This window comes from Girardinichthys multiradiatus, chromosome 20, assembly GCF_021462225.1.
Source record: "Girardinichthys multiradiatus isolate DD_20200921_A chromosome 20, DD_fGirMul_XY1, whole genome shotgun sequence".
Lineage (NCBI taxonomy): Eukaryota > Metazoa > Chordata > Actinopteri > Cyprinodontiformes > Goodeidae > Girardinichthys > Girardinichthys multiradiatus.
Genome location: NC_061812.1, coordinates 2959264 through 2971637, shown reverse-complemented (window position 1 = coordinate 2971637; position 12374 = coordinate 2959264). Strand labels below are relative to the sequence as shown.

Sequence of the window (12374 nt, the reverse complement as noted above, 5' to 3'; positions counted from 1 at the left end):
TTTTAATCAATGGCTCTGATAAACCTGGCTGCTGTTAACCAGTCTCTAATTTCTGTTCATTATTTATTAACATTTAGAAAACAATGACTTTAATAATAATAATAATAAAGTAAATGTAGCCATTTCTAATAATGAAATATAAAACTATACCACATTTTAAAGCCAGAAACTGACCTTCAGCGTTGCCTCCTGGTGGATGGTAGAAGGACAGGCCAAGTGAGATGATGGCAGCGATTTCTAAAATAATTAGTGTGACGTCTTGAAGCGCCTCCCACACCAGCTGCAGGAAGGTTTTGGCCTTTTTTGGGGGAATGAAGTTTTTCCCGAATGCAGCGTGACGTTTTTCCAAATCAGTCGGGTTTCCGGACAGACCTGCAGACACAAATAGAACAAAAATATCTTTAATGACTGACACGGTTGAGCGGTTCTGCATCTTGAGATCCACGGACCCGCCCAACATGTAGCAGAAATCAGTCAGTCAGGTATTTCACATCCGTCTGCAGCCTCAGAATCAGGTTCTGTTATGTAACTAATGTAAAATCAGAAGATGTTCTGGTGTGACATTCGTGCACGTCTGCTGAGGAACAGAAAGACGTTTTAAAATCACCACCGTCTTCTTGCTGGTCAGTGTTTGAATCTTCTCACAGGAAGCTGAGTTTATCCACTGAATCATTTTCTGCTCACTTGAAGTCAAGCAGAGATTTTTTGCTGCAGAGTCAGCCAGTTAAGGTGGGTTTCCACTGCAGGAACCTTTTCAGGAACCGGGGTAGTTTTCTCCTCCCAAGGTTTCCACTGTCGGAACCATGGCCAAGTCAGACAAAAGCAGGTAGAAATCTACCATCAAATGGTACACTAAAGAAGCAGGTACCGAGCTGGAAACACTCACAAAACGGACTGAGTGGAGTAGAGCTGGCCCAAGCAGAGCCGTGGAAAAGAGGCAATAGACTCGGTTCTGAAAAAGGCCCAGCAGAGACTGTCCTTCCTGCAGAAACCCAATAAGTACAACTTTCCTCAGGAGCTGCTGATATTAAAACCACTTTAAACGTTAATGTTCTGAGGTACAGATGAAAGCGATCCGGTCTGCCTGTTTGGTGATCATCACAGATTTGAAGCTTGGATGGTGCAGCTTCAGCATCTATATGTACGTGGTTCCTGGGACACGTCTCACTCACTTTAATTATTCTGGATCTATTCCAACATATTTCCAACATTCTGGACTTTGCTGTTGCTGTGGGTGGAACTCTACGTTCTGCAGCAGGGCCCAGTCTCGGTCAGGGAGCATAATCTGGCTTTCAGAACCCAAGATGGAAACACACAAAGAAAACTACGTAGGTAAATAAAAGGTTCTGGGATGTTTTGGAGAAAAAACGTTGAGGAACCCAACATCAACCCAGATGAGTCACAGCAGCCATCAAACAGTCTGGTGGAACATTAGACCAAGCAAGCTCAGACTGAAGCTTCATGTGTAAGAAGGTCCAGGTTTGGTTCAGACCACAGACAGAGCTGAGCGATACAGAACCAAACATCAGAACCTGAAGATTTACCCTCAAGAAAAATATCAGGCAGGTAGGAGATGGATGAATGAGCAGCTATGACAGGTTTTCATATGTCTTTGTTGTTCTGATGTTACACACCCAGGTCTTGCATAACATTATGACCACAGACCTAATGGTTTGGTGGTTGCCATGCAAATAATAAAATATATTGTTCCCTTTCTATTTTAGCACCAAATGATCACAAAAACAATGTAACCATCGGATGGCAGGCCATCCATGACCCGGTCAGTCATGGATGTTCCTTCCTTGGACCAGTTCCAGCAGATACTGACCACTGCACAACATCCTCCAGAGTTCTGACCCAGTCATATCACCATCATAGTTTGACCCTTGTTGTTTTAACCCAACACTCCGGTAATCCTGAGTCTAACACATAAACTCTGAGGACACAGTATTCACCTGCTGTCTTATAATCCCCCCACTAACAGGACCCATGAAGACATGATCAGTGAGAGTGATCATAATGTTATGCCTGATCAGAGAGAACAGATTAATTTATTTTTCTCTGGCTCTTTGTGGGTCTAACTTCTTGTTCTAGGACCGCTCATGGATTTTTATACACAGCAGTGATGAACCAACGGCAGCCTTAACTGACCCCAACCGAACTCCTGCTGGAAGCACAATCTGTTGGTCCACCAGAGCCAAAAATCAGCACCTGATGAGCCCGTCCTGGCCCGGTCCATATTAAAGAGGACACACACTGCAGCAGTCTGCAGCCATGATGTTTCAGTGTGGCTCAGTGTAAATCTACAGAGTCAGGAGGGTTGTGGCTACTGGGCAGGAACAAGATTTCTGTGGGTTCCTGGTGGAGTCAGGACATGTTCAGTGGAACATGATGTGAATGTCAGCAGACTGTGTGAAGCTGTCCCCCATCAACACGAGCTCAGATCTACTACTGCTTTATGTTTCAATGATCACCTCAGTCTCCAAAGCAACTGGATCCTGGAGTGACCAGCTGAGAACCATCAGATGAAGGCAGAAGTTCAGACAGACAGGAATCCTAATGAGAGGTGCAGAGGTTGGAGATGAGTGAAACCAAGAGAAGGTTCTCTGACTGTAGCTTATGTTAGGATGAACCAGTGAACATGAAAACCAAAACTGACGGCACCGGGTCTATTTGACCCTTCCCCTCTCCGTACTTACATCAGACACCCTAAAACCATTGTTGTTGAAGGGCGGCAGGTGGCACGCCCCAATGCAGAGCAGCTGAGGTGGAGACGCAAAATATAGATTAAATAAAACTTACGTTACTAATTAAATAATAAAACACTGCAGATGATATTATAAATGTAATACATCATCTTAGCAGCAGAAGTAGTAATAACTGTTGAAACCATACCGGTCCATATCTAGAGTAGAATATAGGTTGTAGATGTAAAACAGAAATGCCCCCCAGGGGGCGCACAAACTGATATGTTGGTAAAAACCATCATAGGGGCGCAGTGCTGGTGGTGTAGGGGGTTAAGTACGCGACCCACATACGAAGGTCTTAGTCCTCGATGCGGCTGTCCCAGGTTTCCTTCTCTCACCGCCGCCATTTCCTGTCTAACTACTGTCAAAAAACACTGGAAAAATAAAGGCCTCTAGTGTCGCAAAAAAAAAAAAAAAACCAACACAAGAAGGAAGCTCTTTTTGAAGTTCAACTATGCTGAAAATCAATGAGGAGAAAAAGTTGGGAAACGAACAAAACTGTAGAAGCCCAAATCAGTTTACTTTTTAAGTACTCAGAATATTATACTTTTATATCATTCTGCTCTTTATAGAGTTATACTGGGAGTACAGCGAGCTGAACTCAGCTGCCTAATAAGTCAGGTTGTCCTGCTCCAGAAGCTAGCCTGCAGCCAGCTGCTGAACAGTCATGCGGCTCTTAGCTTCCTAACTGTACCGTAGTTTTGAAGCAGATTTACCTCAGATAGATGGATGAATGAACCTCCTTTAGTTTCCACACCATGAAGGTCTGTGTTTCAGGACTGCAAATATTCCCAAGCGGCTGAATATTTCTTTCTTATAAGCCAGGGCAACGTGGAGGCCTTTTTTCAGGGCAGCTGACTGGCAGTGCGCAGCAACAGGCAGGGGAGGGTAAGTGCTTCAATATTCTTTAATCCATGCAGCCGGATAAGAGATGAGACGATGAGGAGATGTGAGAAGAATGAGATAACACCCTGAAGATGGGAGGAAATATCTGCTGAGGTTCTGTGAGGTGAGGAGTTGTGAGATGAGTTGAGAGACATTAATCTGAACTCTTAGATCAATAACTCAGAAAGCAAACTATGTTAAATCCTCCAGAACACCAGTTTAACCACAGCAAAGTAGATATGGACCTACAACCTAATTCTGATCAAACTGAGCTGGTCAGCCGTCATGGACCAACATTACAGCACCAGGCTGTCAGAAGCGTTTCCAGACTATCAAAGTCCAGCAGCAGATTCTGCTGACCCGGGTTTATCTCCTCATTTAAAGCGGAATGAGGAGATGATCAATTTAATCAAAAGGAGATACATTAGACTCCAGCTAAACTGCAACAGCAGCAGAACCAGTACCAGCAGGACCAGCAGCAGGAGCAGAACCAGGGTATATGAGCAGCGGACCCACAGTCCTGTTGCCGTCACTGAGAGGAACCGAGGAGGAAACATAATGAGGTTAGCAAGACGGATTTTAAAAATACACAAGCTGTCAAAGTTTTCATTATCAATGTTTTGTCACAGTGGTTGAGTTCACAGCCTGGTTTGATCATTTAAATCCACAGACCGATGCTGAAAGCTGCTGTCACCCTAAAATAGAAGAAAGAGCATCACAGAGAACCTCTCCTGCTCGCTTTCTTTTTTTGGCTCTAACTTTGGATTCTGATGGCAGCTTTCATGCAGTTTTTGGCAGCAGCTCACCGTTGCTGCACAACACAGAGGAGATGAAAATTGGAGCTCTAAGATGATGTTCAAACATCTGCAGAGCGCCTTGTGGCACACTCGCCCATCCCAGTTGTTCCTGAATCTCAGCCTGGAACAAACATGGATTTTCCAGATCCTAAAAGGTGTCAGACTCAGTCCACAGTGATATAAATCACCTCACAGCTTCCTGTGTCTCCTAACATCAGGCTGTCTTCACGAAGTCTCCTGCAGTGCAGGACTGCTAAGCAGGCTGTGAGCAGACAGAGGTGGACTGGAGGGTGGAGATCCAGCTGCTGCTGATCCACCTCAGGGCTGGTGTGCTCCATCACCTTAAGCTGACACTGCACTATGGTGAGGCTCCAGGTTTTCACTGATCTGTGGCCCAAACAAGGTTGGCTTTTTGCCCTGATATTGGGTCATCTTTCCCCACACAGACTGGGTCTGTGACTGATTGTGGAAACCGGTTCCTTCTTTATCTCCGAGGTCCAGTTTCCTCTCTTTCAGTAGCATCAGGACGTCTGGATGTGACGTCAGAGAAAACTGAATAAAGTGAAAACAAAGCTGAAAATGTCTGAACTTCTGTTTAAAAGTGCTTTCATTTCATAATAAAAACCTTGATTGTTCACCCATCCTGGTTCCTTTGACATTGTTTCGAGTTTATTTTTGCATAATTTCTTCAAGTCTGTGATTCGCTTTTTAAAATAATTAGAGCAGTTTTTGTCCCATCTGCATTTTTTGTGCTACTGAGTCCCATTTAAATGCATTTTTTATGTAATTCTTCATTTCATGGAGTTGAAATCCCTTCAAAGCTTTAACCTTTTAGCGTTTTCCACAAGGTGAAAATATGATTTCATTACTTTCAGTGTAGATAGCATATAGGGAATGGGGGGTGATGACTTTTCAATCGATAAATAAAAGTCGATCAGAATAAATCCTGCAGCCAGTGACGTTCCTGCTGCTGAGCAAATAATAAAAACAAGGAACAGTAAGGGTTAAAGGCTGTTCAGTCAATTAACAATAAATGAAATGCTTAAAGAAACGTCATTTCCATGCTTATAACTTCAATTTAGTTAATTACATTTTATCTGCAGCAATTATTCCACAATCAGCCTGAGCTAAAGTCATCATGTGGAGTTTTCAAAGTGACTCGGAAGCAGCTAGCCGTGGATCTTCACTCTGACAGCTGATGACAGCAAGGCTGGCTGAAGCTGGGTGGGAGTGATTTTAACTCAGACACCCGGCCCGGTGCTGCTCTCAATCTAACTGCTATTTTAAAATGCATTTTCTGCTGCCTGGAGAACGCTGCAGAACGCCGGAAAAAGTTGCAGAACACTTGAGAACACCAGAGGACGCTGCAGGACGCTACAGAAGACTGGAGAACGCTGCAGGACGCTTGAGAACGCTGGAGAACACCAGAAAATGCTACAGAACGTTGCAGGACGCTCGAGGCGCTCAGGAACACCGTAACATTATCAGCAACTTTTAACACCTGCAGGGTTCTTTAAGGATAGCAGAAGATCCAAACGCAATCCGTAACATCAGCCTTTAGATTCCTAGAAAGAAAGTCAGAGTGCAGAACAGAAAGACTTAAGGAAACATCTCAGAGTTCTTCTTCCTGACTGCAAACACAAGCGTTCTGCTGGGACTGAGATGATCCTGAGCCTGTGAGTGTTTGGTTCTGTGGATCAGATCCAGGGTCACGCTGCTTGGACTGGATCTTAGTCCAGTTCAAACAGAAACATTTCAGAAAAGCAGACAATATTTAGTACGGAGAAATTGGGTTGAGTTCTGGCAGAGCAGAAACCTGAGCAGGAACCTCCTCGAATCATCTGTTAAGGTTGAGGTTTCCTGCTGTAAGAGATGAAGAACTAGTTCAGCTTTGGGTCCACAGAGGGCGGTCCATTTTGGCTGCAAATGTCACAAAAATGGTGGCGCAGTTGGTAGCACCGTTGCCTTGCAGCAAGAAGGTCCTGGGTTCGATTCCCGGCCGGGGGTCTTTCTGCATGGAGTTTGCAACTGATTTCCATCATGAAGCATCTCCACAGTCTGTCACATTCATTGATCTAGTTTCCATGAGACAAACAGCATGTCACCAGGTTAGGGTCAGATCTCTAGCTGTTAGCTGCTGAGCTCACATGACCTGTTTTATTGACCCGCTGGTTCTGTCAAGAGCTCAGTATCTGAGCTCCCATCGATGACCCTTAGTGACTTTACTCATATAACCAGAGTTAATCTCTAGCTAAAAATGTTGTCATGGAGACAATAATGAACTGTAAAAACTACAGTGAACCTACCCAGTGTTATTAACCAGAGTGAATAATAAATTAATCTAAATATGTCTGCAGTTTAAAGGTCAACAAACCAACCGAGAGGCTGTCTGAAATGTTATTAAATAATGGTGAGGAGTTTCTATCTTGTTTGTCCACACAGGTCAGTGTCAGGCTTGAAGATCAGCTTCATCATTAAAAAATGAAATGTGTAGAGAACAGCAAAGTAAAACGTACTGTTGGGACCACAGCCATGGGTTACAACATTAAAATGCCAGAAAGAACTTTTCTGGATCTTTCCAAATAAATCGCATTAACCTACCTCCACCACAGCCAGGAACAGGAGTAACAGCGGACTTCCTGTGACGTCCCTGTTTGAATAAAAACCCCGCTTTGCAACAAACTGACCTCTTCCACGTGGGTCCCCAGAGGAACTGGACGGAGGGACACAGCGCGCTAATGTCTCTTTGCTGGCAAACAGACACAACTCTTCAAACTGGATCCAATAGTGTCATACGATCACGCGATCATATGCACCAAGTTAAGTAAAGTACGAATGAATTCCTGTTTGTGTATCCGGTATTCATTCATGAACGGTAATTAAGGTACAAGCGTCGCTTGACTTTTCTCTCTGAGGTCTACAGAAGCAAACTGTGTTCCAGAGAGTTCCCAGCAAAGACCCTGTCTCTACGACGCCGAGTGGAGCAGTTTTTCCTGGTCTGAAGGAAGGACAACGCGACCTCATCACCATGGTTACAGCAGTAACGTGCAGTTTGGCTGGCCGACAGAACGAGCCGTCTCATCCCACAGCTACGGAGGTTAGCAAGTTAACCCTTTGTTCACTGTGGATGCTTTCTTCAATTTTGTCGCCCGGACAACTTGTCCTCAGCACGGTTCACATAAGAGTTTGGGCAGAGAGACGTAGTTTAGAATGAAATAATCTAAACATTGTTCGTTTTATGACGTTTGGTTTTGTTTGTGTTAAAACTCAGCCACTTTAGTGCTAGCAGATTATCTGCTCAGCACATGTGCTCAGTTTGTGTTCTGTGCTTGATTCTGATGATAAGCTACAAGTTTATTTTGTTAACTTTAATTGCTAACAGCTAAGAACATGTGCTTGCTTACTTTGAGTTAGATAAAGACCATTTACCCAAAAAGGTTGTTAGTTATCAAGTTTAGTAAAATAATATTTAGGGAAATATCATTTTCTAGATTGAAAACTAAGTAAACACCATTAAGCCCCATTTCTCCAGAAAGATTTGGTTCTTAAATAATATTTCCTTGAATATTATTTTACTATTTTCTTAATAATATTTCTCGTACTCGTACTCGTCGTCTTCCGCTTTATCCGGGACCGGGTCGCGGGGGCAGCAGAGTCAGCAGAGACGCCCAGACGTCCCTCTCTCCAGACACCTCCTCCAGCTCCTCCGGGTGGAGCCCAAGGCGTTCCCAGGCCAGCCGAGAGACGTAGTCCCTCCAGCGTGTCCTGGGCCGTCCCCTGGGCCTCCTCTCGGTGGGACGTGCCTGGAACACCTCCCGAGGAAGGCGTCCAGGAGGCATTTGGTATAGATGCCCGAGCCACCTCAACTGGCTCCTCTCGATGTGGAGGAGCAGCGGCTCTACTCCGAGCTCCTCCTGGACGGCTGAGCTCCTCACCCTATCTCTAAGGGAGTGCCCGGCCACCCTACGGAGGAAGCTCATTTCAGCCGCTTGTATCCGTGATCTCGTTCTTTCGGTCATGACCCAAAGTTCATGGCCATAGGTGAGGGTAGGAACGTAGACCGACCGGTAAATCGAGAGCTTCGCTTTTCGGCTCAGCTCTCTCTTCACCACAATGGACCGGCACAGCGCCCCCATTACTGTGGCAGCCGCACCGATCCGTCTGTCAATCTCCCGCTCCATTCTTCCCTCACTTGTGAACAAGACCCCGAGATACTTAAACTCCTCCACTTGAGGCAGGAACTCCCCTCCAACCTGAAGAGGACAAGCCACCCTTTTCCGGTCGAGAACCATGGCCTCGGACTTGGAGGAGCTGATCTTTATACCAGCCGCTTCACACTCGGCTGCGAACCGCCACAGCGCATGCTGTAGGTCTTGGCTAGAGGGGGCCAGCAGGACCACGTCATCTGCAAAAAGAAGAGACAAAATCCTCTGGTCCCCAAACCAGACCCCCTCCGGCCCTTGGCTGCATCTAGAAATCCTGTCCATAAAAGTTATGAACAGGACCGGTGACAAAGGGCAGCCCTGCCAGAGTCCAACATGCACCGGGAACAGGTCCGACTTAGTGCCGGCAATGCGGACCAAACTCCTGCTCCGCTTGTACAGGGACCAGATGGCCCCTAATAAAGGGCCCCCGACTCCATACTCCTGGAGCACCCCCCACAGGGCATCACGAGGGACACAGTGGAATGCTTTCTACAGGTCCACAAAACACATGTGAACCGGTTGGACAAACTCCCATGAACCCTCGAGTACCCTGTAGAGGGTATAGAGCTGGTCCAGTGTTCCACGGCCGGCACGAAAACCACACTGCTCCTCTTGAAGCCGGGGTTCGACTATCGGCCGGACTCTCCTCTCCAATACCCTGGCATAGGTCTTACCAGGGAGGCTGAGGAATGTGATCCCCCTGTAGTTGGAACACACCCTCCGGTCACCCTTCTTATGAAGGGGTACCACCACCCCAGTCTGCCAAACCAAAGGCACTGTCCCCGTCCGCCACGCAATGTTGAAGAGGCGTGTCAACCATGACAGCCCCACAACATCCAAAGACTTGAGGTACTCAGGGCGGATCTCATCCAACCCCCTGAAGCCTTGCCACCGCGGAGCTTTTTAACCACCTCTGTGACTTCAGCCTGGGTGATGAAAGAGTCCAACCCTGAGTCCCCAGCCTCTGTTTCCACCAGGGAATGCGTGATGGAAGGATGAGGAGATCCTCGAAGTACTCCTTCCACCGGCCGATAATGTCCTCAGTTAAGGTCAGCAGCTCCCCACCCCCACTGTAAACAGTGTTGGCGAAGCACTGCTTCCCCCTCCTGAGGCGCCGGACGGTTTGTCAGAATTGCTTCGGGGCCAACCGGTAGTCCTTCTCCATGGCCTCACCGAACTCCTCCCAGGTCTGAGTTTTTGCCTCCGCCACCGCCCGGGCCGCGGCACGCTTGGCCCCACGGTACCCGTCAGCCGCCTCAGGAGTCCCACAAGCCGACCACAGCCGATAGGACTCCTTCTTCAGCTTGACAGCGTCCCTTACTGCCGGTGTCCACCACTGGGTTCGGGGATTGCCGCCGCGACAGGCACCGCAGACCTTATGGCCGCAGCTACGGGCAGCAGCATCGACAATAGATGCGGAGAACATGGTCCACTAGGACTCTATGTTTCCAACATCCCTCGGAATCTGGTCAAAGCTCTCCCGGAGGTGAGAGTTGAATACATCCCTGGCCAAGGGGTCCGCCAGACGTTCCCAGCAGACCCTCACTATGCGCTTGGGCCTGCCAGGTCTGTCCGGCTTTCTCCTCCTCCAGCGGATCCAACTCACCACCAGGTGGTGATCAGTGGACAGCTCAGCCCCTCTCTTCACCCGAGTGTCCAAAACATGCGGCCGAAGGTCTGATGATACAACTATAATATTTCTTTAAATATTATTTTAATAAATAAAGGCAGCTAATTAGACACTGTTGAGAATTAGTCATCCAGAAGATTGGTTTTATTCAGCAGATCATTCTTTAAAACATTAGTTTATTAAAATAATATTTAATCTGATCTTGCATTGTGAATGGTTGTCTAAACGTTTGCTGATTATTTCCTAAGTTAGTTCCAAGACTAACTTAACTTCATTTCCAGATTCTTCAAGATAATCCTTGGTTCTCAAACATAAACATTGCATGGTAATGTTGCATCACTCTTTTGATCATAATTATCAATCATCTTTAATCAACTTGTTTATATTGTACATAGTCCATTAGTCTTCATTATTCTTTAATTCTGCTTGGTAGTTTAGTTGGATTATTTTAGCAAAGTAAAGAGTTTGTTGATTGAAATATGTTTGACTTTGAGTTGACTTATTTTTGTTAATAAATTCTTGTATTTTAAGAAATTGTGTGAATTTATTCCATATGTGTGCAGAGTTTATGCTGTTCAATAATGTCAGAGCTTGGCTCACACCTTTCTATTCTGTCCTAATACCATCACCTTACTGGGCTGGTATTCACAGGACAACCCTTAACAGACCCAAATATTATTTGATCAAATATTAAATTATTAATATTAAATAATATTCTCAGATTCATAATCACAACAGTACCAATCTAAAACACATGAATGACAGAAGAAGAAAAAATAAACAGTGAAAGAAAATATGAAAGAAAGAACCAGAACTTTTAAATTTTTACCTCCCTGCGCCTCATACTGGTGACGTCTGGACTACCTATACTGGACCTATTTGGCTTTACAGACATGTTCTCCATTCAGGGTAGAACGGGTCCGAACCAGAACAGTGCCTCCCTTTCTCATCGCGGTCCTCTCCACTGAGATTAGGGGTCTGTTTTCTTACGTTTATAGATAAACATTTTTAGCTTTAGCTTTTATGCCCCTCTTTGTTTTTTATGCTTTATATCAGAATCATTATTTTGTTTGATCTGTATTTAAATAAATATTTGTATTATTGTTTATTTCTGTTTCTTCTAAACAAATCATTTTACTGTTTTATTCTCCAGTCCAGCTCAGGTCCGATCTACTCTTTAAGCATCAACCAACCAAACGTCTAGCCTGTTTATCACAGACATCCAGCATGTCTGTATTTGGGACAGTTCAGTGTTGTCCTCATATTATAAGACTAAATTAAAAGTTGGCTCTCTAACATGGCAGACATCTGCAGACGTCCACACTGTTTATGATTAAAGAAGAGCGTCCTCAGCAGGCTGACAGGTCTGCAGCTACTAAAGTTCTTCTTCTCTGTCAGCTTCAAATTTGTTGGATTAGACATACATGCTGAGATAAAAGCTCTGCTGCTCACACAGAAAATAATAAATCTACTCCCATCTTCTCACCTTAGCAGTGACACCACAGGAAGTGTTTATCTGTCCTAAAATAGCTGTTTATTTATAGGCACATTTGTATTTCTGAAGCCTTTTGTAAAGCATGTCACCATTGAACAGTTTCCATTGGCATTTTGTCTCAAACCAACATCTCACACTGTTGGCGAAGGAACCCAGTGGTTGAACCCAGGAGGTGTTATCACAGCGTCCACCACAGACTGGATTTATAGGCAGAGTCTGGATCTGATGTCGGCCAGAACCCCTCCCTGGTTTCTGAGGGATCGGTGTTAAACCATGAAAACTGAGATGCTACCAGAGGCACAGTTAGAAATAAAGCTTCTAGAAGCGCAAATACATATTTAAATGTTTTCTTAGTTAACGTGTTTAATTTCTCTGCCTGGTTTAAACTCATCTGATATTTTATTTTTAGATATGAGTCTTCATTCCAGCAAAAAGACACAAAATATTTAAATTATTTTAATATTTATTTTAAACATTCATGTTTCTATCTGATTTTAAAATATTAAATCTTCTTTTAACATGTATAGAGCAGGCTTAAATATACTTCTATATTCCTGCATGTCAGGTCTAGTTGATGTATTTGGATGTTTCCATTCAGCATTTTGCTGAAGTTAC

At 44.9% G+C, this 12374-nt stretch overlaps 1 protein-coding gene across 7 annotated transcripts in view; it reads right to left on the bottom strand.

Annotated features, from left to right (window-relative positions):
- LOC124856800 (plasma membrane calcium-transporting ATPase 2-like) overlaps positions 1 to 12374 on the bottom strand; it is a 95020-nt gene that overhangs the window by 45517 nt on the left and 37129 nt on the right. For all 7 annotated transcript variants that reach the window (XM_047347641.1, XM_047347635.1, XM_047347639.1 and 4 more), the window contains exon 3: positions 175 to 372. In XM_047347641.1, coding sequence (XP_047203597.1) covers positions 175 to 372 — 198 coding nt within the window. The remainder of the gene's footprint in view (positions 1 to 174; positions 373 to 12374) is intronic.